Source organism: Hypanus sabinus, chromosome 6 (genome assembly GCF_030144855.1).
Source record: "Hypanus sabinus isolate sHypSab1 chromosome 6, sHypSab1.hap1, whole genome shotgun sequence".
Classification (NCBI taxonomy): Eukaryota; Metazoa; Chordata; class Chondrichthyes; order Myliobatiformes; family Dasyatidae; genus Hypanus; species Hypanus sabinus.
In genome coordinates, this window is record NC_082711.1 from 129,043,837 (window position 1) to 129,071,055 (window position 27,219).

The 27,219-nt window shown below is 38.7% G+C and overlaps 1 protein-coding gene across 2 annotated transcripts in view; it reads right to left on the reverse strand.

Annotated features, from left to right (window-relative positions):
• ift22 (intraflagellar transport 22 homolog (Chlamydomonas)) overlaps positions 1–27,219 on the reverse strand; it is a 45,623-nt gene that overhangs the window by 15,020 nt on the left and 3,384 nt on the right. The window contains exons 2-3 of one of the 2 annotated variants that reach the window (XM_059972935.1): positions 11,826–11,908; positions 5,145–5,234 (exon numbers count right to left, since the gene is read on the reverse strand). In XM_059972935.1, the coding sequence (XP_059828918.1) occupies positions 5,145–5,234; positions 11,826–11,908 (173 nt within the window). The remainder of the gene's footprint in view (positions 1–5,144; positions 5,235–11,825; positions 11,909–27,219) is intronic. The other variant, XM_059972936.1, reaches the window with a different exon arrangement.

A 27,219-nucleotide genomic window follows, 5' to 3' on the forward strand; every position in this document is an offset into this window, starting at 1 on the left:
CTTAAGGAAACCATGCTTATTATGGCCTAATTTTACATGTGCCTCCAAGCGCCTGAAAACCATATCATTAACAAAAGACTCCAACATCTCCAAAGACACTGAGGTAAGATTAACTGACCTACAATTTTCTTTCTTACGCCTTTCTACCTTCTTGAAGAGTGTAGTGACATTTGCAATTTTCCATTCCTCTGGAACCACACCAGAATCTAGTGATTCTTCATAGATCATTACTAATGCTTCCACAATTTCTTCAGTCTCCTCTTTCAGAACCTGGGATGTATACCATCTGGTCCAGGTAACTTATCTATCTTCAGACCTTTCAGTTTCCTTTGAATTTTCTCCCTAATAATGGCAACTTCACCCAATCTGCCTTCTGATACTCGAATTTCTGGCATACTGCTAGTGTCTTCCACAGTGAAGACTGATGCAAAATATTTATTTAGTTCATCCACCATTTCCTTGCTCCCCATTATGATCTCTGCAGCGTCATTTTTCAGTGGTCCGATATCCACTCTCGCCTCATTTACATTTTATGCATCTGAACAAACTTCTGTTATTCTCTTTATTATTGGCTAGCCTACCTTTATATTCCATTTTTTTCTCTCCTCAATTACTTTTATAGTTGCCTTTTAAAAGCTTCCCAATTGTCTAACTTCCCACTAATTTTTGCTCTATTATATGGCCTGTCTTTGGCTTTTATGTTGGCTTTGACTTCTCTTGTTAGTCATGGTTGTGTCATCTTGCCCTTAGAGTATTTGGGATGTCTTTGTTATGTATATATCCTATGCCTCCCGAATTACTTCCAGAAACTCCAGCCTTAGCTGCTCTGCTGTCATCCAGTATTCTTTTCCATTCAATTTTGGCCAGTTCCTCTCTCATGTAGCTGTAATACTGATACATCCAACTTTAGCTTCTCCTTCTCAAATTGCAGGGTGAATTCTATCACATTATGATCAATTTCTCCTAAGGGTTCCTTTACCTGAAGCTCTCTCATCAACTCTGGTTCATTGCACAACACCTAATCCAAAATAGTTGATCCCCTGGTGGGCTCAACTATGATCTGCTCTGAAAAGCCATCTTACAGGCATTCTAGAAATCCCCCTCTTAGGATCCAGCTCTAACCTGATTTACCTAATCTACCTGCATATTGATATCCCCTATGACTATTGTAACACTGCCCTTTTAGAATTTCTAAGACCACATCCTTACAACTGTTTGGGGATCTGTATATCAGGGTCTTTTTACTCTTGCAGTTCCTTAGCTCTACCCATAATGATACAACATCTTCTGACCTATGTCACCTCTTTCCAATGATTTGATTTCATTTTTTTTTACTAACAGAGCCACACCACACCCTCTGCCTACCCTTTTGATACATTGTGTATCCTTGCACGTTAAGCTCCCAGCTATAATCTTCTTTCAGTCATGATTCAGTGACACCCACAATGTTATGAAGCCAATCTGTAACTGTGCCACAAGTTCATCTACCTTATTCTGTATACTATGTGCATTCAAATATAACCCGGTCAGTCCTGTATTCACCCTTTTCAATTTTGTCTGCCTTTTACATTGGAACTCATCCTATTGACTGCAATTCTGCCCTATCATCAGCCTCTCCTAGCTAGCAGTCTCACTACACATCGCCTTTATTTGTAAACCAACTCCTTCATCCTCAGCACTATTGTTCCGGTTCCCATCCTCCTGCTAAATTGGATATTTATTTGAATAATAATTTGATAATATCCAACTACTGGATAAGGGCAACATGGTTACATAGTGGCCAGTGTAACTTTTCACAGCACCAGTGATCAGGGTTTAATTCCTGCTGCTGACTGTAAGCAACTTGTACATTCTCCCCGTGACTGCAAGTGTTCTAGACCAAAGGGCTGATTATTGACTTCAGGAGGGAAAAACCAGATGTCCATGAGCCAGTCCTCACTGGAGAATCAGAGGTCGAGAGGATCAGCAACTTTAAATTCCTCATAATTTATAATTTATAATTTCAAAGGATCTGCCCTGGGCCCAGCATGGAAGTGCAATTATAAACAAAGGACAGCAGCACTTCTACTTCCTTGGAAGTTTGCAAAGATTTGACATGACATCTAAAACTTTGACAAACTTATGCGGTGGACTGGTTGCATCATTGCCTGGTATGGAAACACTAATGCACTTATATGGAAAATCCTACAAAATGTAGTGGTTACAGCCCAGCCCACCAATGAATCTTTACTGCTGATTCTTTACCCTACCAACTGACGCAATGCCACAGGAAAGCATTATCAAGGACACCCACCACCCAGGCCATGTTCTCCGTTCAACGCTAACACCAGGAAGACAGCCTCAGGACCCACATCACCAGGTTCACGAACAGTTGCTACTCCTCAGCCATCAAGCTCTTGAACCTGTGGGGATGACTTCACTCAACTTCACTTGCCCTATCACTGAACAATTCCCTCAACTTACAGACTCACTTTCAAGGATTCTTCATTCATGTTCTTGATATTTATTGGTTATTTATTTGTTATTACTATTATTTATTTTTTTTCTTTTGTAGTTGCACAGTTTGGTGTCCTGTTGAGTGTGGTCTTTCAATGGTTCTATTAGGTTTCTTGGATTTTATGAAAATGTATATGGTGACTCTATACCATACTCTATACCATACTCTATACCATAAATAATAAAGTTACTTTGAATTTCCTCCCACATTCCAAAGAGGTACAAGTTAGTAAGGGATGTTAAATTGTGGCTATGCATAGTACCACTTGCAGGCAGCTCCCAGCAGATCCTTGGACTGTGTTGGTTATTGGCACAAATGACATGTTTTGATGCACGTGACAAATAAAGCTAATTTTTAATCTCTTTAACTAGTTAAATATCTTGTTTGGTGTACCTGGAGAATTGAAAAATATTTTATTTGTTATTCTAGTTTCCTATTCTATTTCAAAACAGTCCATTTGTCCAAACAGATCTATACTGTAATGATATCAATACTCTACATATGTTGCCTTATGGTGTCATAATCTTATTCACCTCTCTCCCTCATGTACTTAAGTAACGAGCTTCCCCTTAAAGGCATCAATTCTCTTTCCCTTAATTAAGTAGGGGGCACAGAATAGTTTGCAAGAAAGGCATGACAAGGTGTATGGTACACATGTAACAATGATATGGAGAGAGCAGGTACTGAGGTCCCAGTCAGTACTTCATGATTACAAAGTTTTCAGATTTGGGGAAGGAGCTTTAGAAAAAGAATAGGATCTCCAAATTGTGTTCAGTGGCAGATGATAAGAAGGATCAACACTAGCTCAGGGGGGAGAATGAGAGACCTTTGGAACAGGTACTGAGGTAAGAGGACCTCCTCCAGAGGAATGCATCATGGCAGTGGGAGAGATATCCCCACTGGGGGAATCTACTAATATGGCAGGGAAGGTTTGTACTGAGTTTCTGTGGGATGAGCATCAGTACACAGAAGCTTAAAAGAGCAAGACCACTGAACAGAACATAAAACAGTACATTACAGAAAAGAAAACGCCTCTTCAGCCCACAAGGTCTTTGCGGATCACAATACCAAATTCCATATCTGCCCTCATATGTCTAAATGACTCTTTCACAGGATCATACCAATAAAGGAAGTAGTTTCAACAGAAGGTGTAACTATGAGGAATACAAATGCAAGTTTAGAATTATTGTATGTAAATATGCTGGCAGAACATCCAGCACAGATGTGTTGCAGTAATGGAAAGGTCTAAAATCTGAGTTCACCAAGCACTTAATATTCATGTTTACAGTTTTCAGAAATGATAAAAAAAGATTATTATACAGATGTTGCCTGATCAGCTGTGCAGAAATAATCTGTGTTTATTTAAGGAGAAAGAGAAATGGACTAAGAGTGTTGATCAGAGATGATACTGCAATGTTACAAAGGAAACATGAGGGGCAAGAAGCAAATTCATTTTGTTGCAGATGCAAAGCAAATAGAATATAGTCATGCTACTGCAGATCTCCAAATAGTGGGAGCTGGAGGAGAACGACAAGGAAATTACAGACATGTGCAAGAAGTGTACATCGGGGAATTTTTTGTTACTCAAATGCAACTGGGACAATTTTAGAATAGAAGGAAGGAAAGGAGATTCTATCTTAATTTTTAAAAAGGTGCTGTCAGGGCACTTTCAGTCCTCTGTTCCAGGGAAAAGTGCCTCAAACTATTCAATCTGTCTTAATAAGTTGTGCCCACTGAATTCCAGGTCATCCTTATAAATTATCCCTACCTTTGTAGCTTGATACGGACATCAAAACTATGCCCAATATTCCAAGTGTGAAATTGGCCAAGGTTCTATGCAAATTTTAACTCTGAAATTTTAATCTTATGTACAATGTCCTGTGTATGTTACTCAAAATGGCTTCTTTGGTTTGTTAAGAGTAGGAATGCTTCTTTGTCTGATAAGTGTTCCTCTTGCAGTTGTTTAGCTTTAGGCTTGCTGATATGGGGATTGTATTCATTTTGTTAACCAATGGGGAATGTTATTTTGTCTGGTGAGGCTGGGAGCTTAGGGGTTTTCGCGGTTTTTTCAGGGGAGTCAGGGAGTCGGGAAGGAGACGCCGAGGAAGGTGGACGTGCACTGCACTGCTCATTTGACCACCAGGGTGGTCCTGGGTGCGAGGACGTGGAGGTGGGAGGAAAGTGACGAGGGGTCGAATGGTTCGATGGTTGAGCTCCAACGATGTGCACTAAACTGACTGGACTTTGATAAGTTGGCGCCTTTTACTTTTTCTTTTCTTTCGTATATATTTTATTGCATAGTACTCTTTTAGTTTTAGTAAAATCTTTAAAGTGTATTTCATAACGGTACCTGGTGTGTGTTTGATACTCTGTGTGTGCGCGTGGCATAAACTTGATTCCCACAGCACCTTTGTGTATGGGAGGTGGGGTTGGTGAGTGTCTGGATCTCCTTTTCCCCTAGACATATACCAGCCTGTGGGGTAAGTGTTACACTTAATTTAATCTTAAATTTTAATTTTAAGTGGAAGAATTCAGACCTGGGTAATGTGTCCATTTTTGATCTTGCCCAATTTCAGGGCAAGTTGACAGTAATTGAGGGAGCAAACTCTTGTAACTAACAGACATATTAATTCCACTGTTTTCTTACTTCTGATCACCAGAGCAGTCCCAGAGTTCCACTTCACATCCAACATTTTTACCACCAGCGTTCACATTTAAACATTCGAATTCCAGTATTCTAGAATACAAAATGATTTTTTATTAGCATTAACATGCATAGCTTATTTAAACTTAAAAGTCTAAAGACACTGATACAGCATTAAGGCTTAGTCACCTGGAAGTAGGGCCCATTGCAGAATCGAACAAAATACTAAACAGGTTTTGTTTAATGGCTGAAGAATGACATACCAAATTTCATATGGGTTGATATGAAATTTTAATTTTGCATCAACCTGAATGAAATAACAGTGACTTGTGGGTAGAATAATAAGAATAAACATAAAAGTGGGTAGTACAGTTCTAAGCAGAAGAGTAGAGACATTGAAAGTGCCTAGGTTGGTTGGGAAAGTGGTTTAAATACATAAAGGATCCTGTCAATTTCAAAGTCATGATGAACCTTTACACAAAACCGGTTTAACTCCAAATGCATCATTGCGTCCAGTTATGCATGTCATATGGAAGGACAAATGGAAAGCACAAGAGGTTTACCAAGGAATGAAGAGCTGTTAAGTGGATTGTCTGAAAAAGGTAAAGAGTTATCCTATTTGGAACATAGGAGCTTGTAGGAACATCTGATAGAGATATTTACAATAATAAAGGATACAGAAAGCCAGAAGTTATCCTCTGAGAAGGGTTCAAGAACTAGAAAACACAGAAACTTGAGAGATTCTGTAGATGAAGTATGAAGCTGGCAGGTGATAGGTGGACTGTGGGAAAAAAGGTAAGAAGAGGGAACCAAACGGAGGTGAAGGGCAGATGAGAAGAAGAGAAGGAATAAAAGAGTAATCAGAATGGGTAATGAAAAAAGAGAGGGGGAGGATAGTAATTACTGTAAGTTAGAGAAATTGATATTCATGCCATCAGGTTGGAATACGAGTTGGTGCTTTTCCGACCTGAGTTTGGCTTCATTGTGTAGTAAAGGCAGCCATGGGCAGACATGACAGAATGGAATTAGGAAATCAACTTAGACAGAGTGAAGGTGCTCGATGAACTGGTCCCCCAGTTTGCGTCGTCTCACTAATGTAGAGGAAGGATTGTTTAGGGCCCTGAATGGTGGTAAGGGGTAAAGTGTATGAGCTTGTCATGTTGCAAAGATAAGGGAGTCACGTAGGAGTGATCTCAATGAAATGTGGAGAGGGGTGGTGGGGATAGGAAATGTGCTTTGATCCTATTGGACATGGCAGAAGTTAGGGAGGCTTGTTTGGGAAGTTAGAGAACCCTTTCTCCATTATCACGGCAGGAGAGTGGGGTGAGGGCATATGTCCTGGAATATGATGAGTGAAGTCAGCATTGACAGTGGGGGAAGGGAAACCCTGTTCTTTGAAAAGAAGAGCGCATCTAAGATGTTCTAGAATAGAAAGTCTCATTCTGAGAACAGGAGAGATGGAGGAAGTGAGAGAAAAGAATAGCACATTTAGGGGTGGGAAGAGGTATAGTCAAGATAACCATGAGTGTCTGCAGGTTTATAAAAGATGTCAGTAGATAGTAGTTTCTGTGGATGTGAATGAGTCACCAGGATGGTATGTTGCTTCCAGGTTCCAGGGTTAGGGATGTCTCGGACTGGATCCGCAATATTCTAAAGTGGGTGGGTGAACAGCCAGAAGTCATGGTACACACTGGTACCAACAATGTAGGGAGGAACGGGATGAATCCTAAAGAGAGAATATAGGGAGTTCAGTAGAAAGCTGAAAAGCCGGACCCAAGGGGAGTAATCTCTGGATTGCTGCCAGTGCCACGTACCATTGTGGGTTTAAAAAAAAGGATGATTTGGCAGATGAATGTGAGGCCAAGGGGAGGGAGGGAGGGAGGGAGTGTGTGTGTGTGTGTGTGTGTGTGTGTGTGTGTGTGTGTGTGTGTGTGTGTTTGTGTTTGTGTTTCTGGATCATTCGCATCTCTTCAAGGGAAGTTATGACCTGTACAAAAAGGATTGTTTACAGCTCAGCTCCAGGGACACCAATACCTTTGTGGATAGGTCTGCTAGAGCTGTTGGGAGGGTTTAAATTAATTTGGCAGTAGTGATATGCAGAGGATGGGGCAGTTCATATACAAGTAGATGCACTATGTATTGAGATTGTGAGGAAGGACAGGCAGACGATCAGACAAAATTACCATCATTGGGATGAACTGAAGTGTAACATGGAGGGCAGATTGAAAAGGGTGATTAAAACAGGACTGAAGGTGTTATCTTTGAACACACAGTATATAGAATAAGGTTGGTAATCTTGCAGTTCAGTTAGAGATTGGCAGGTATGACATGGGCATCATTGAGTTGTGGCTGAAAAAAAATTATAGTTGTGAGTGTAATATCTAAGGATGCGCATTCTATCAAAAGAGCAAGCAGGTAGGTAGAGGGGATGTTGGTAAAAAAAATTAAATCAAATCCTTAGAAAGAGGTGACACTGGACCGGAAGATGTAGAATTCCTGTGGGTAGAGTTAAGAAACTGCAAATGTAAAAAGACCTTGATTGGGGTTATATACAGGCCTTCAACTATAGTTAAGATATGAAGTACATATCACAATGGTGTTGGCATGTGGCCAAGTAGTTAAGGCGTTGGTCTAGTGATCTGAAGGTTGCTACTTTGAGCCTCAGCTAAGGCAGTGTGTTGTGCCCTTGAGCAAGGCACTTAACCACACATTGCTCTGCGACGACACTGGTGCCAAGCTGTATTGGCCCTTGCCCTTCCCTTGGTTGGCGTGGAGAGGGGAGACTTGCAGCATGGGCAACTGCCAATCTCCCATACAACCCTGCCCTGGTCTGTGCCCTGGAAACTTTGCAAGACGCAAACCCATGGTCTCTCGAGACTAACGGATGCCTATTTATTATTACAATGGGATGTAGAAGAGGCTTGTAATAAGGGCAATGTCATGATAGTCATGGGGGAGTTCAATAAATTTAGATGGTCATGTGGTAAACTAGATCAGCAAATTTGTAGGTGACATCAAGATTGGGGGCTTAATGGACAGCAAAGAAGAATATCAAAGCTTGCAGTGGAATCTGGCCAGCTGGAAAAATAGGGTGAAAAACTTAATGTAGAGCAGAGTGAGGTTTTGCATTTTGGCAGGACAAACTAGAGTAGGACTTGCGCAGTAAATAGTAAGATACTGAGATGCATAATAGAGCACAGGGATTTGGGAATTTCTTGAAAGTGGCATCACAGGTACACAGGGCTGTAAAGTAAGCTTTTGGCACATTGACCTTCATAAATCAGAGGAGGAGCTGCAATATTATATTGAAGTTACTTAATACATTGCTGAGACTACATTTGAAATATCATGTACAGTACTGGTCACCTACTTACAGGGAAGATATCAATGACCTTGAAAGAGTGCAGATATCTACAAGGAGCTAAAGAAAGCTGCATCCATCATTAAGGATCCCACCATCTAGATCATGCTCTCTTGCCATTGCTGCCATCGGGAAGGAGGTAGAGGAACCTCAGGTTCCACACTACCAGGTTCAGGAAGAATTATTACCCTTCAACTGCTTCTACCAGGGTGGATAACTTCACTCACTTTAACAGTGAACTGATACTAACCTGTGGACTCTCTTTCCAGGATTCTTAACTCATTTCCTCAGTATTATTTATTCCCTCTTCTTCTTCTTCTTCTTCTTATTATTATTATTATTGTATTTGCCTTCTTCTGCACATTGGTTGTTTGTCAGTCTTTGTGTGTAGTTTTTCAATGATTATGTTACATTTCTTTGTTCTACTAGGAATGCCTAAAGAAACTGAATCTCAGAGTAGCACACTACGACATAAATGTACTTTGAACTTTAAGAAAATTTACAAAAATGTGGCAGGGACTTGAGGATCTGAATTATAGGGAAAGGTCTTTATTCCCTGAACTTTTAAATCGGAACTTTAACTACAACATTTAAGAGAAGTTTTGTTTGAGAGGTCAGCTACAGCTACAGCTACAGCTACAGTCTGACTCTGATGGGACTGAGTAGAAAACCAGGTTGGCACAGACTAGATGTGCCAAAGAATCTGTTTCTGTATTGTAGTACTCTATTACTCTTTCCAGTACAGCAGAAACACAAGAGAAATCCAGAGTAACACATACAAAATGCTAGAGGAACTCATTAGGTCAGGCAACACTACAGAAAGGAATAGATAGTTAATATTTTGTGATAAGACACTTCCAGCACAACATTTTTTTTATTTCCCCATGTTACTACCACCTTTAACAACATAACCCACCCATGGCAATCAACAATATTTCTGATAGAGTTCCCAACATCACAACTTACAGTAAACCATCCATATAAATTTCACTGTCAGGAGCAGTTGGATATCTTGTTGTGCCTGGCACTATATCTAGAGGCGCTCTGTCTCCTTTCTGTATTCCAACATGTTATTATCTGAGATTTGGTTCCCTATAGTAGAATCATCTCCAAACTTGCAGCACAATCTGACTAGTCTGACCATGTAGTCATGAGCGTATATGGAGTGCTGAGGAGCCTTGTGGAGCACCATTATTGAGGATAATCAGTGGCAGCCCAAGTCCTTCCACCATCTACAAAGTGCAAGGTATAAGTAAGGAGAGTGATAGACTGAATATCTAAATGAGTGTAACTCCAACAACATTGAAGCAGCTTGACACTATTTAGTACAAATCAGATCACTTAACTGGCATCCTTTTAAAACAAATTTTGCACACTTACACACAGTGGTTTGAGTGAGGAGATCTAAAATTGCACTGCAGTTACTCACCCAGGCCACACCAACAACTGTCAAACCTCCAACCTCTACCACCAGCAAGAACAATGCAGTATACACATGGGAATACCTGCAAGTTCCCCATCACTGCATCTAAATCCTAGAATTCCCTATCCAAAACACTGGAAGCATCTTCATCAGAATCAGCAGTAAAGATTCATTGATGTTCTGGGGCTGGGATGACTGACCACAAACATTTTCCTTTGAACCCACATTTGAACCAAGGCTAAATTGTAAAGTGTTCTGGGACCAAATCCAAACTGGGCATGAGGAAGTAGATTATAATGAACAAATGCCTTTTGATAACCCCATTGCTGGCTACTTCCATCAATTTACTGATGACTGAGATTTAATTAAACGCATGGTCATAGCCAGGTTAGTTACTGGTCAGATCGATGGTTTAACAATGCCAAACAATGTGAAAAATATATTCTCCTATTTGTTTCCTGTAATTTCACAGATGTTCCTTCCAGTATCACAATGACTTTCATGTGTAAACTTTCACTGCGGTTAAACAGGAGACTGAGGTGTGGCTAGTCAGGGTGGTATTCTCAAGTAGTTTACACCAGCATATACAGGAACACATTCAGACTTAAATACACAGGAAGTAGGAATGGGAAAATATTTAGTGAACTTTTTGCTCCCTGTCCTGGATCATCCATTTGAACTACGATCTGAAAATGCTTGTATTCTGAAAGACACTCTCAACCCACTGCGATTCTATGACAAATGCCAACTCCCTGGATCTATCATAATCGCTGGAGCATCTGGGCAGTCAAGACACCAATATTAGACTATTGTTTATTGACTATAGCTCCACCGTCAATACAATTCCAAATAAGCTCATCAATGAAATCCTAGACCTGCAACTCAACAACACCCATTGCAAAAGGTGCTCCGCAAGGCTCCTCAGCTCTTCACTTCACTCCATATACACCCATGACCACGTGGTCAGATTGTGCAGAAAGTTTGGAGTACCTCTGGATATAGTGCAATGATATCCCTTGAGATCAGAAGAACTAAAGAAATTAACATCAGGAAGATGGGCAGGAGGTGGGGAGGGAGGTTCAAGTTCCAAGGAGTGAACATCACCAAAGCATGTACACGCCATGACCAAGGAATCTCACCAGCGCCACTGCTTCCTCAGAAATTTCTAAAGAAATGTATGGCATGGAATGTTCCTTTTGTCTTTCACCAATTTTTATTGATTCACTATAGAACGCAAACTATCACAGCTTGGGATGACACTGTTCTGCCCGTGACCTCAAGAAATTTGGAGAGAATGGTGGACACAGCTCAGCTCATCACAGCAATCAGCTTCCTCTCCAGGTATTCTGTCTACACTTCTCGCTGCCTTGGTAAAGCAGCTAGCGTCATCAAATGATCCCACCCACTGAGACATTTTCTCTTCTCCTACCCTCTCATTTGGCCGAAGGTACAAAAGCCTGAAAACATACCATTAAGATCAAGGATAGCTAGAAACCCACTATTTTTAAGACTACCGAACAAACCTCTATTACAATAAGATAGTCACTGGATGACACTGTCTGCCCCATTAAGGCCTTGGACTTACTGATTACTTAAACAGCACTTTCTCTGTAACTGAAACACTTTTTTCTGCATTCTCTTATTTTATCTCTTACTATCTCAGTAGATTGTTGTAATTATATTGTCTGTATGGATGGTACACAAGACAAGTTTTTCCACTGTACCCTGGCACGTGACAATAATAAACCAATTTATCAATTTAGCAACAATATTCTACACAAAGCTCGGCTATACAAGTCTTCGGGAACAATAATATTCATTCTGATGACACTCTGTCATCATCATTTTATGTCCTACAAAATACATTATGAGACAGGTTTGTTCTTAGGTGTTCATGTACCTGACTCCCTGAGTAGGGTTGTAGTCACCACCAATAGCTTCTGTTGCATCAGAAAGAAAATTTGCCAGAACAGTTTTTCCACTCTGAAAAGATAAATACAGGAATATAAATAAACTTACAATGATGATGGATCTGCTACATAACTCAGCCCATAACCCTCCATTCCTTTCCTGTCCATACACCTATCCAATTTTACTTTAAATGACAATACCGAACCTGCCTCTACCACTTCTATTGGAAGCTTGTTCCACACAGCTACCACTCTCTGAGTAAAGAAATTCCCCCTCGTGTTACCCTTAAACTTTTGCCCCCTAACTCTCAACTCATGTCTTCTTGTTTGAATCTCCCCTACTCTCAATGGAAAAAGCCTATCCACGTCAACTCTATCTATCCCCTTCATAATTTTAAATACCTCTATCAAGTTGCCCCTCAACCTTCTACACTCCAAAGAATAAAGACCTAACTTGTTCAACCTTTCCCTGTAACTTAGGTGCTAAAACCCAGGAAACATTCTAGTAAATCTTCTCTGTACTCTCACTATTTTGTTGATATCTTTCCTATAATTCGGTGACCAGAACTGTACACAATACTCCAAATTCGGCCTTACCAATGGCTTGTAGAATTTTAACAGTACATCCCAACTCCTATACTCAATGCTCTGATTTATAAAGGCCAACATACCAAAAGCTTTCTTCACCACCCTATCCACATGAGATTCCACCTTCAGGGAACTATGCACCATTATTCCTAGATCACTCTGTTCTACTGCATTCTTCAATGCCCTATCATTTACCATGCATGTCCTATTTGGATTATTCCCACCAAAATGTAGCACCTCACAGTTATCAGCATGAAACTCCATCTGCCATCATTCAGCCCACTCTTCTAACTGGCCTAAATCTCTCTGCAAGCTTTGAAAACCTACTTCATTATCCACAACGCCTCCTACCTTAGTATCATCTGCATACTTACTAATCCAATTTACCACCATATCATCCAGATCATTAATGTATATGACAAACAACACCGGACCCAGTACAGATCCCTGAGGCACACCACTAGTCACCGGCCTCCAACCTGACAAACAGTTATCCACCACTACTCTCTGGCATCTCCCATCCAGCCACTGTTGAATCCATTTTACTACTTCGATATTAATACCTAACCATTGAATCTTCCTAACTAACCTTCCATGTGGAACCTTGTCAAAGGCATTACTGAAGTCCATATAGACAACATCCACTGCTTTCTCTCATCAACTTTCCTAGTAACCTCTTCAAAAAATTCAGTAAGATTTGTCAAAACATGACCTTCCACACACAAATCCATATTGACTCTTCCTAATCAGACCCTGTTTATCCAGATAATTATATATACCATCTCTAAGAATACTTTCCATTAATTTACCCACCACTGACATCAAACTGACAGGCCTATAATTGCTAGGTTTACTCTTAGAAGCCTTTTTAAACAATGGAACCACATGAGTAATACACCAATCTTCCGGTACCATCCCCGTTTCTAATGACATTTGAAATATTTCTGTCAGAGCCCCTGTTATTTCTACACTAACTTCATTAACTACATTAACATCCCTCAAGGTCCTAGGGAATATCCTAATACATTATGATTTATATGTAGATCATATACTCATAAAATATGAAAGTACGATGGCAATATTTATAGTTTCAACAATGTAATGTGATGTTAATATTTTAATTTTTCTGTCTATTCCATCTCACACCATTGTGCACTACTTCCATTTTTGATGCTCTTAGGTTCCTATCAAATATTTTCCCTCTCACCTTAAACTGAGGCCCTCTAATTCATCTTCAGCATTATTTATTTTTGTAACATACAGAACATTTTAGGTCTTGCATTGCACTGCTGCTGCAAAACAACAAATTTCACAACAAATATCAATGATAATGAACCTGATTCTGATTCTAGTTCTTGATTCCCCAATGCTAGAAAGAAGAATTTGTGAATTCACTCATCTATACTCGTGACTTTATACAGCTCTATATGATCACCCTAACATTTTTATGCTGTAAAGAAAAGTTCCAGTCTGTTCAACCTCTCTCCATAACTCAATTCAAAGTCTTAGCAATATCATCATAAATAACCTCTGCACTTTTTGCTACAGAGTAACCAAAACTAGACAGAATATTGCAAATGTGGCATCACAAAGATTGGGCATCGTGAAGATGTGGGTGGGTAATGTCCCACAAACCACTTAACTTTGTCAGCTGAACCAGCAAAATAACTTTGTTCAGTTCCCAGTTATGTTGCTTATTACTGTTCTGAAGGCAATTTTCAGTTAAACACACACACACACACACACACAAAATATGCTGGAGGAACTCAGCAGGTCAAGTAGTACCCATGGAGGGAAATAAACTGTTGATGTTTCTGGCTGAGAACTTTGATTAGATTAGTGTCAGTGATAATGATGGGACTCAGCCCGAAATATCAATTGGTTAGTCCCCTCCGTGGATGCTGCCTTTCCTGCTGTGTTCCTCCAGCATCTGCAGAATCTCTTGTTCTAGTTAAAATAAAATTCAAAGGATCCCCAGTACAATAAGGAGAACTGTTCACACAATCTCACTATGATTTTGCACTTAATTGTTTTCAGACATAGCATTTTCTCTGTAGCTGTTAGTTTATTGAGCACTGTGTAATGGTCTATATGAACAGAATGCAAGACAAGCTTTTCACTGGATCTCAGTAAATGTGTTAATAATAACCCAATACTAGTTTCCTTTGTTTACATGCAACAACCCCTTGACAAGCAGCAATGAGCTCCTGGAGGGATGAGATTTGGCCCAAGATGTCTGCTCTGACGACGACACCCAATGAAATTAATTCCAACTACCTGCACAGGATCCACATCTCCATGTTCCGGTGTCAGTGTGAATGTTTCTAGAAAAACCACTATCATCCCACTGGCAGCTTGTATCAGACACCTACCACTCACGGTGTGAAAAAAATACTTAGCCTGCACATCTCCTTTACACTTTCCACCTCTCACTTTAAAGCTATATTGACTGGTAATTGACAGAACTACGTGGGAAAGGGATGCCAACTATCAACCCATCTTCCACAATTTTATAAGCATTTATCAGCAACCCCCCTCCCACGGCCTCCAACACTTGAGAGAAAACAATGCAAGTTTGTCCTTATAGCTAGTAATAGTCCAGGCAGCATCCTGGTGGACCTTCTCTGCACACTCCCCAAATCCTCCACATCCATTCTGTAATGCAGCAACCAGAAGTGAACATGATACCCTAAATGTAACCAAAATAAAGCTGCAGAATGGAGTGAAATCTAACCACTCCCCTCTGCTTCTCTCACCCACCTCCATTCCCCTTTTATCCCCATGGCCCTGTTACCTCTTCTCTTTCCCCTTCCCCACTCTCACAACCTGCTCTTTACCTTCCTGCCTCCAGTTCACCGACTCCCTTTGCTCCCTGTTCTAGTATCCTCTCCCGTGAGATTCCTTCATCTTCAGCCTTTCGGTTGTTCACATTGTTTCCTTTCTGCTACCCCCTTCTGCTTTCTCCCTCTCACCCAGATTCATTCATCACATTCAAGCTCTCCCTCCTTTTTTTTGTTCTGGCCTCTCCCCTCTTACCTACCTGCTAAGTTCCTCCAGTGCTCATTTGCATGTTCCTTCCCAATTCTTTAATAGGTTTGGTTCAAAGTAAATTTATCATTAAATTGAATTTATGTCACTATACACAACCCTAAGATTCATTTTTTAATTTATTGAGATACAGCACAGAGTACACTGCCTATAAAAAGTATTTACACCCCATGGAAGTTTTCATGTTTTATGTGCTACACCTGTCCCTACACCTCATCTCTTACTACCATTCAGGGCCCCAAACAGTCCTTCCAGGTGAGGCAACACTTCACTTGTGAGTCTGTTGGGGTAATCTATTGCATCTGGTGCTCCCGGTGTGGCCTCCTCTACATCGGTGAAACCCGATGCAGATTGGGAGACCGCTTCATCGAGCATCTATGCTCCGTCCACCACAACAGACAGGATCTCCCGGTTGCCACCCACTTCAACTCTCCTTCACATTCCCATTCAGATATGTCCATACACGGTCTCCTCTACTGCCATGATGAGGCCAAACTTCGGTTGGAGGAACAACATCTCATATACCGTCTGGGTAGTCTCTAACCCCTTGGTATGAACATCGAATTCTCTAACTTCCGGTAATTTCCTCCCTCTCCCTTCCCCCATCCCACCTTCACTCTGCCTCCTCTTCTAGCTGCCTATCACCTCTCATGACTCTGCCTTCTTCTACTACCCATAGTGCTTTCCCCTTAGATTCCTTCTTCACTTCTCCTGCCTATCCCTTCCTTGCTTCCTCTCCCCCACCTCTTGATCTTTCCTCTGATTGGTTTTCCACCCTCCCCCACCTTCTTTATAGGGCCCCTGCCCCTTCCTTCTTTAGTCCTGACAAATGGTCTTGACCCAAAACATTGACTGCTTCTTTCAACAGATGCTGCCCGACCTGCTGAGTTCATCCAGCTTTTTTGTACGTCTTCATGTCTTATTGTTTTACAACATTGAATCATAGTGGATTTAGTTTTTTTGATTCTGATCAACAGAAAAAGACACTTTCGTGTCAAAGTGAAAGCAGATCTCTACAAAATGATCTAAATTAATTACAAGTAAAAAACACAAAATAATCGATTGCATAAGTATTCATCTCCTTAAATGTGACACACCAGGTCATCACTGGTGGGCCAATTGGTTTTAGAAGTCACATAATTAGAGATCATTGTGTGCATTCAAGGTGTTTCAATTGATTGTAGTAAAAATACACCCCGATCTGGAAGGTCCAACTGCTAGTGAGTGAGTATCCTAGCAAAAACTACACCACGAAGAACATTCCAAGAAACTCTGTGAAAAGTTATTGAAAAGCACGTCAGGATAGATACAAGAAAATTCTCAAATCACTGAATATCCCTTGGAGTACAGTTAAGCCAATCATCAAGAAATGGAAAGAATATTGCACAGCTGTAAATCTGCCAACAGCAGGCCGTCCTCAAAAATTGAGTGACGATGCAAGAAGGGGACTAGTGAGGGAGACCACCAAGAGACCCACGACAACTCTGGAGGAGTTACAAGCTTCAGTGGCTGAGATGGGAGAGACTGAGCATACAACAGTTGCTTGAGTGTTTCATCAACCGCAGCTTTAGGGAAAGTGTCAAAGAGAAGGTGAAATCTCAGCTAGACTTTGCCAGAAGGCATGTGGGAGGCTTTGAAGTCAGTTAGCAGAAGAAGGCTCTATTGTCAGAAGAAACCAAAATTGAGCTTCTTGGCTATCAGCCTAAATGTTATGTTTGGCATGAGCCAAACACCATACATTATCAAGAACACACCATCCTTACCATGAAACATGGTGGTGGCTGCATCATGCTATGACGATGCTTCACTGCAGCACGCCCTGGAAAGCTTGTGAAGGTAGAGTGTAAAATGAATGTAGCAAAGTACAGGGAAGTTCTGCAGGAAAACCTGATGCAGTCTGCAAAGGAACTGCAACTTAGGAGAACATTTGTTTTCTAGCAAGACAATGATCCCAAGTATAAAGCTAAGGCTACACAGGACAGGATTGGCTTAAAATAACAAAGTTAATGTCCTGGAGTGGCCAAGTCACAGTCCAGACCTCAATCCAATTGAGAATTTGTGGCTGGACTTGAAAAGCGCTTTTCATGCACGATCCCCAAGCAATTTGACAGAGCTTGAGCAGGTTTGTAAAGAAGAATGGGAAAAACTGAAGTATCCAGATGTGCAAAGCTGATAGAGACCTATCCACACAGACTCAAGGCTATAATTGCTGCCAAAGGCATGTCTATTAAATACTGACTTGAATGGGGTGAATACTTATGCAATCAATTATGTTGTATTTTATATGTAACTCCCTGGGTTGCCTCAGGCTCGCTCAGCTCGTTCTCGTCTAGGGGGAGCAGCCTTCGGCCCCGCCAAACTGGGTAATCAGCTGGTGTGGATGCTGTGTGATGTCCCCGCCTCGCCCAAAAACAGACAGTACACCATACGCGATTAAATGAGTACAATTTATAAAGGTTACTATAATTAAGTGATTAATAACGATACAGTATATATGAAGAGAAAATTAAAGAAAAGGCGCCAAACTTATCAAAGTCCAAACCACTTCGTGCACAGCCATTAGAGCTCAATTACTGAAGTCTTCTGGCCACCATTCGATCCCCTCCGAACTCGACTCGCAGCTCAGGACCCTCCGAACTCCTCGATTCTCCAAACAGCTCAGGACCCTCCGAGTGGTCAACCAAGCACATCTAGCTTCATCCCCCCACCCCTCCTCGGAGAATCTCCCGGCCTCGGACCCCCCTTTGGGGTCCGATCCTCGCCCAGCTTAGAGCATTGTGTCCTCTCTCTCGACCCCCTCGCGCCGATCTGCCCAAAAGCCCGTCAACAAAAGCTTACAGACTCAGAAGAAAGAACATTAATCCCCATTTGGTTTACAAAGGAATACCATTCTCGTTATCAGTAAATTAGCATTCCTGCTAGTTAACAAAAGGAAACCCTTTCCCAACAGTAACAAAGAAAAAAAAGAAACCCCCTTTACATATATTTGTAATTAATTTAAATCACTCTGTGGAGATCTGTTTTCACTTTGACACAAGTCTTTTTCTGTTGATCATTATCAAAAAAGCCAAATTAAATCCACTGTGATTTAATGTAAAACAACAAAACATTAAAACTTTTAAGGTGGAGAGGCAAATACTTTTTATAGACACCGTTGGCTCTTCCAGGCATACTCAATAAATCACCAATAGAAAAATAACCATTATAGAGTACAGTTATACAATATAGCATATATACAGTATAGAGTATAGGGGGTGTTGCATTGCTTGTCAGAGAAAATATTACAGCGGTGCTTTGGCAGGATAGATTAGAGGGCTTGTCTAGGGAGGCTGTTTGGGCGGAATTAAGGAATGGGAAAGGGTAGTAATACTTATAGGGGTGTATTATAGACCATCTAATGGGGAGTGAGAATTGGAGGAGAAAATTTGCAAGGAGTTAGCAGATATTTGTAGTAAGCACAAGGTTGTGATTGTGGGAGATATTAATTTTCCACACATAGACTGGGAAGCCCACTCTGTAAAAGGGTTGGATGGTTTGGAGTTTGTAAAATGTGTGCAGGATAGTTTTTTGCAGCGATACATAGAGATATCAACTAGAGAAGGGGCAGTGTTGAATTTCCTGTTAGGGAATGAGATAGGTCAGGTGATGGGAGGTATGTGCTGGGGAGCACTTCGGGTCCAGTGATCACAATGCCATTAGTTTCAATATAATTCTGGAGAAGGATAGGACTGGACCCAGGGTTGAGATTTTTGATTGGAGAAAGGCTAACTTTGAGGAGATGCAAAAGGATTTAGAAGGAGTGGATTGGGACAATTTGTTTTATGGGAAGGATGTAATAGAGAAATAGAGGTAATTTACAGGTGAAATTTTGAGGGTACAGAATCTTCATGTTCCTGTTATGTTGAAAGGAAAGGTTAAAAGTTTGAGAGAGCCATGGTTTTCAAGAGATATTGGAACTTGGTTCAGAAAAAGAGACAGATCTACAATAAATATAGGCAGCATGGAGTAAATGAGGTGCTCGAGAAATAGGGGGGGACGTCACGTGATGACGTAGGATCGAGACGCTGGAATCCAGCCCTCCCGTAAAAAAGTTAATAAATTAATGTCTAAGTGAAGAAAAGTTAATTAATACTTTTTTAAGGTTACTTATAAACTATTCCGGATTGTTTTAAGCTATGCCTCATAAACAGAGGACGAAGAAAACTGCTACCGCGAAGACCGCTCAAGTTGGAACAGAATCAAGGCCTACTTCTACCGAAGAACTGCGGACTCAGGTACAACACACCACCGGTGAAACAGAAAAGGAGACTGCGGCAGCATCGGCCATTTCTAAAGGGAAAGATCAACGAGAACTGCGCAAGCGTAAAGGAACGAGCATGCGCAAAAGAGAACAACCAGAACTACAAATCCCAGCAACGACTGAAACCGACAGTGAAAGTGAGTCTGAGAGAGAGACGGACTCTCTGGAAAAATCAGATGAAGATGGAGAAGACGAAAGTTCCTCTGAAAGTACAAAAAAGACTTTGAGGCAAATAATGCATAAATTAAAGGCATTAAAAGTAATTAAAAGTAACCAAAAAGTAATGACAGAAAAAATAACAAATATGGAGGCTATGTTTGATAAAATGACAAAGAAACAGGAAAAAATGGAAAAGAAAATTATAGATTTGGACGTCAGAATGGAAGAAATGGAGGGAAGAATGAAGAGGATGGAAGATGATAATGACGCCTGGACATCAGAAAGAAAACAACTCGTGGGAAAAATTGATAAACTTGAAAATTTTAGTAGACGCAACAATATTAAAATTGTTGGACTTAAAGAAGGTACCGAAGGAGAAGACCCAATAAATTTTTTTCAAAAATGGGTTCCTGAAAAATTGGAAATGGGAGAAGAAGCTTTAATTGAGATTGAAAGGGTGCACAGAGCTTTAAGACCAAGATCTCAAGATGATCAAAATCCGCGATCAATTTTGATAAGATGTTTAAGATACCAGGATAAAGAAAAGATTTTGAGGGCGGCTGCCCAGGGTGCTAAAAGAAGACAAGGTCCGTTGATGATAGCTGAGAAACCAGTTCTTTTTTATCCTGATATAAGTTATAACCTTTTGAAGAGAAAGAAAGAATTTAACCCAGCTAAAAAGGTTTTGTGGGAAAAAGGTTATAAGTTTTCAATGCGTCACCCAGCAACACTGATAATTTTTTTGAAGGAAGGAAAAAGATTTTTTTCTGATTATCAAGATGCGGAGGTGTTTGCACAAAGACTTCCATCTATTTGTTGATTAAAAGCGGAGATTTCTAAATGTAATGGTTAAAGACGAAGACAGAGAAAGTAAATGGAACTGATGGACATTTAAGGACGATATAAGGGAGAAAAGTAATATTTTAGAAATATTAATTGAGAATAGTATGTTTTTTTTTATATATATATATTTTTCATGTTGCGGGGGGGCTGGGGAGCTTTGAATCGGTTACTACGGGATTCACGTGTGTAATCATGGCGATTGCCATGACCCGTACAATAGAGGGGGGTAATGTTGTGTTTCTTTTTTTTCACAACATTAGTAGGGGGGTATTTTGTTTTTTTCTTTATTTTCTATTTTTCTTCTATTCTTTTGCCTGGATGATTGGTGGGGACACACATAGCAACATGGAGACTTCTAAAAAGATTTCCCAGGATATAATGAGAGTTGAAAGATTAGGTATTATTATAGATTGGAGTAACATAAATAAAAATAATGACTAATTTATTGAATTTTTTAAGTTTTAATGTTAATGGGCTTAATGGACCAATAAAAAGAAAAAGAATTTTAACATACATTAAAAAAATGAAAATAGATATAGCTTTCTTACAAGAAACTCATTTAACGGATATAGAACATCAGAAATTAAAAAGAGACTGGGTTGGAAATGTTATTGCAGCTTCATTTAACTCAAAGGCAAGAGGAGTTGCAATTTTGGTTAATAAAAATTTACCAATTAAAATACAAAATGTATTAATTGATTCGGCAGGAAGATATTTAATTATACATTGTCAAATTTTTTCAGAACTATGGACTCTTATGAATATTTATGCACCAAATGAAAATGATGTAAAATTTATACAGGAGGTTTTTTTGAATTTGGCTAATGCACATGATAAAATATTAATAGGTGGAGATTTTAACTTTTGTTTAGATCCAGTTTTAGATAGATCAACAAAGGCTATTACAAAATCAAAAGTAGCAAAATTAACTCTATCATTGATGAAAGATCTAAATTTGATTGATATATGGAGAAGAATCAATCCAAAAGAAAGGGATTATTCATTTTATTCAAATAGACATAAAACATATTCAAGGATAGATTTTTTCCTGTTATCAACAAATATTCAAGATAGAGTGAAAAACATGGAATATAAAGCAAGAATATTGTCTGATCACTCTCCTTTAATAATGACAATGATAATGACAGATAAAGAGGAATCAATTTATAGATGGAGATTTAATTCAATTTTACTAAAACGTCAAGATTTTTGTGATTTTATGAAAAAACAGATTCAGTTCTTTTTAGATACAAATTTACATTCAGTTGATGATAAATTTATATTGTGGGAAGCAATGAAAGCATATTTGAGAGGTCAGATAATAAGTTATACTTCTAAAATTAAGAAGGAATATATGATAGAAATAGATCAATTGGAAAAGGAGATTATAAAATTAGAAAAAGAATCTCAAAGAAATATGACAGAAGAAAAACGAAGACAACTTATTAATAAGAAGTTAAAATATAATACACTCCAGACATATCGAACAGAAAAAGCAATTATGAGAACTAAACAGAGATATTATGAATTAGGTGAAAGATCACATAAAGTTCTTGCATGGCAGTTAAAAACAGATCAGATTTCTAAAACAATAAATGCAATTCGAACAAAAGTGAATGAAATTACTTATAAACCTCTAGAAATTAATGAGGCTTTTAAGAATTTTTATTCTGAGTTGTATAAATCAGAATCAAAGAATGACGATGTTAAGATAGAAGAATTTTTATCACAAATAACTCTTCCAAAATTAAATACAGAAGAACAGAAGGGATTTGGTATGTCTTTTACATTGAAAGAAGTTGAAGAAGCTTTGGGATCACTTCAAAGTAATAAATCTCCAGGAGAAGATGGTTTTCCACCTGAATTTTATAAAAAGTTTAAAGATTTATTAATTCCTCCTTTTATGGAGTTAATATATCAGGCGGAAAGAACGCATAAACTTCCAGAATCTTTTTCAACAGCTATTTTAATAGTATTGCCAAAAAAAGACAGAGACCTTTTAAAACCAGCATCATATAGACCTATTTCTTTATTAAACACTGATTATAAAATAATAGCAAAAATCTTATCTAATAGATTATCTAAATGCTTACCAAAATTAGTGCATATGGATCAAACAGGATTTATCAAAAATAGACAATCGGCAGATAATGTAACTCGGTTATTTAGTATAATCCATTTAGCACAAAAGAGGGAGGAAATGAGTGTGGCGGTTGCTTTAGATGCAGAGAAAGCATTTGATAGATTGGAATGGGATTTTTTATTTAAGGTATTGGAAAAATATGGATTAGGAACATCATTTATAAAATGGATTAAAACCTTAAATACTAATCCCAAAGCTAAAGTAGTGACAAATGGTCAAATTTCAACATCATTTCAGTTAACAAGATCAACTCGGCAAGGTTGCCCACTATCACCTGCTTTGTTTGTGTTGGCAATAGAACCACTAGCTGAATTAATTAGAATGGACCCAGATATTAAGGGTTTCAGAGTTAATCAGGAAGAATACAAGATTAACTTATTTGCTGATGATGTTCTAATTTATTTAACAGATCCATTACATTCACTACGCAAATTATCTTATAGACTAGAAGAATATGGGAAAATATCGGGTTATAAAATAAATTGGGATAAAAGTGAAATTTTGCCTCTTACTAAAGGAGATTATAATCAATGTCGATTAATAACTCAATTTAGATGGCCAGCAAATGGTATAAAATATTTAGGTATAAGAGTTGATAATGATATAAAAAACTTATACAAATTAAATTACTTACCACTTTTGAAAAAAATTCAGGAAGATCTTGAAAAATGGATGGCATTACCAATAACATTAGTAGGTAGAGTAAATACTATAAAAATGAATATATTCCCTAGATTACAATATTTATTTCAATCATTACCAATACAATTACCCCAGAAGTTTTTTCAAGAGTTAAATAAATATCTGAGGAAATTCCTCTGGAAAGGTAAGATGTCCAGAATATCGTTGGAAAAATTGACATGGAAATTTGATCTAGGAGGATTACAACTTCCAAATTTTAAGAATTATTATAAAGCAAATCAACTTAGATTTATTGCATCTTTTTTCGAGAAAGATAAACCGGCATGGATTAGAATAGAATTAGATAAAATAGGAGAAAATGTACCAGAAGATTTTATATACAAATGGGAATCTAAATGGATACGGGAAAAGAAAGAATCTCCTATATTAAAACATTTGATTGATTTATGGAATAAGATAAATGTTGATGATGAGATAAAAAAATCTTTATTAGCAAAGAGATCTTTAATTCAAAATAGACTTATTCCTTTTACAATGGACAATCAACTTTTATATAACTGGATTCAAAATGGGATTAGATATATAGGGAATTGTTTTGAAGGAGGTATATTAATGTCATTTGAACAATTAAAGAATAAATATAAAATATCAAACAACACTTTATTTTGTTACTTTCAATTAAGGGCTTATTTAAGAGAAAAATTAGGTCAAACAATGTTATTGCCGAAATCTAATGAAATAGAAATTTTAATTCAAAAAGGAAATATCAAAAAATTTATATCTTGCATGTATAATTTGATTCAAAGACAGGTAATTAAGCAAGGAGTCCATAAGTCAAGACAAAAATGGGAAAGTGATTTGAATATTAAAATTGAAGAAACAAATTGGTCAAGACTATGTCTTGACAGTATGACAAATACAATAAATGTTCGGTTAAGATTAGTGCAGTATAATTTTCTACATCAATTATATATTACACCACAAAAAATAAAAAAATTTAATCCAAATTTATCGGATCAGTGTTTCCGATGTAACCAGGAAACTGGTACTTTTTTACATTCGACATGGTCTTGCTCTAAAATTCAACCATTTTGGACAAATTTAAGATTTTTACTGGAACAAATTACAGGAACACAATTTCCTCATAATCCAATATTATTTTTACTAGGTGATATTGAAGGGATAAAACCGAAACTCAAACTAAATAAGTATCAGAAAGAATTTATAAAAATTGCACTGGCAGTAGCCAAAAAAGCTATTGCAGTTACTTGGAAATCGGATACACATTTAAGTATAGATTCTTGGAAGAAAGAAATCTATGGTTGTATTCCATTAGAAAAAATTACTTATAATTTAAGAGATAAATATGAAACATTTTTGAAAATTTGGAGCCCTTATTTACAAAAGATAGGATTAAATATATAGATGCTTTTAAGATGAAACAATTGGTTATTAGGGGAAAGAAATAAATATACATATTAAAATTATTACGAACTCCATGGAGCATGTGGAGATCTTCCAACCACCAGGCATTCTTTCTTTCTTTCTTTCTTTCTTTTTTTTTCTATGGGGCAGTTAGGGGGGAGGGGTTAAGGGGAGGAGGTATGGGTTATATACATTGTTTTTTCATACTTTGTAATCATTTAAAAATGCAATAAAAAATTATTAAAAAAAAAGAAATAGACAATAGGTGCAGGAGTAGGCCATTTGGCCCTTCGAGCCTGCACCGCCATTCAATCTGATAATGGCTGATCATCCACAATCAGTACTCCGTTCCTGCCTTCTCCCCATATCCCTTGACTCGGCTATCTTTAAGAGCTCTATCTAACTCTTTCTTGAAAGCATCCAGAGAATTGGCCTCCACTGCCTTCTGAGGCAGAGCATTCCATAGATCCACAACTCTCTGGGTGAAACAGTTTTTCCTCAACTCCGTTCTAAATGGCCTATCCCTTATTCTTAAACTGTGGCCTCTGGTTCTGGACTCACCCAACATCGGGAAAATGTTTCCTGCCTCTAGCGTGTCCAATCCCTTAATAATCACATGTTTCAATCAGATCCCCTCTCATCCTTCTAAATTTCAGTGTATACAAGCCCAATCTTTCAACATATGACAGTCCCACCATCCCGGGAATTAACCCTGTGAACCTAGGCTGCACTACCTCAATAGCAATAATGCCCTTCCTCAAATTTGGAGACCAAAACTGAACACAATACTCCAGGTGTGGTCTCACCAGGGCCCTGTACAACTGCAGAAGGACCTCTTTGGTCCTATACTCAACTCCCCTTGTTATGAAGGCCAACATGCCATTAGCTTTCTTCACTGCCTGCTGTACCTGCATGCCTACTTTCAGCGACTGATGTACAAGAACACCTAGATCTCGTTGTACTTCCCCTTTTCCTAACTTGACATCATTCAGATAGTAATCTGCCTTCCTGTTCTTGCCACCAAAGTGGATAACCTCACATTTATCCATATTAAACTGCACCTGCCCACTCACCCAACCTGTCCAAGTCACCCTGCATTTCTCCTAACATCCTCCTATTTCACATTGCCACCCAGCTTTGTGTTATCTGCAAATTTGCTAATGTTACTTTTAATCCCTTCATCTAAATCATTAATGTATATCGTAAATAGCTGCGGTCCCAGCACTGAGCCTTGCGGTACCCCACTAGTCACTGCCTGCCATTCTGAAAAGGACCCGTTAATCCCTACTCTTTGTTTCCTGTCTGCCAACCAATTTTCTATCCATGTTAGTACTCTACCCCCAAAACCATGTGCTCTAATTTTGCCCACTAATCTCCTATGTGGGACCTTATCAAAGGCTTTCTGTAAGTCCAGGTACAATATAAAGGATGTAAAAAGAATCTTAAGAAAGAAACTAGAAAAGCTATAAGAAGATAAGAGGTTGCTTTGGCAAGTAAGGTGAAAATAAATCCAAAGGTTCCTACAGTTATATTAATAGCAAAAGGATAATGAGGGATAAGAGAATACATACACAACGCTGGAAGAGCTCAGCAGGTCAAGCAGCATCCGTGAGAAAAGAGTAGCCAACGTTTCAGGCCAAGACCCTGAGTGGACAGCTATGTGTGGAGCAAAAGAGATGGGGGGAGACTTGGAACAATTTCTTTTCTTCAGTATTCACTAAGGAGAAGGATATTGAATTGTGTAAGGTAAGGGAAACAAGTAGGGTAGTTATGGAAACTATGATGATTAAAGAAGAGGAAGTACTGGTGCTTTTAAAGAATATAAAAGTTGATAAGTCTCTGGATCTTGACAGGATATTCCTTAGGACCTGGAGGGAGGTTAGTGTAGAAATAGCAGGGGCTCTGACAGAAATCTTTCAAATGTCATTAGAAACGGGGATGGTATCAGAGGATTGGCACTTTGCTCATGTGGTTCCATTGTTTAAAAAAGGTTCTAAGAGTAAACCTAGAAATTATAGGCCTCTAAGTTTGACATCAGTGGTGGGTAAATTAATGCAAAGTATTGTTAGAGATGGTATATATAATTATCTGGAAAGACAAGGTCTGATTAGGAACAGTCAGGATGGATTTGTGTGTGGAACGTCATGTTTGACAAATCTTATTGAATTTTTTGAAGAGGTTACTAGGAAAGTTGATGAGGGAAAGCAGTGGATGTTGTCTATATGGACTTCAGTCA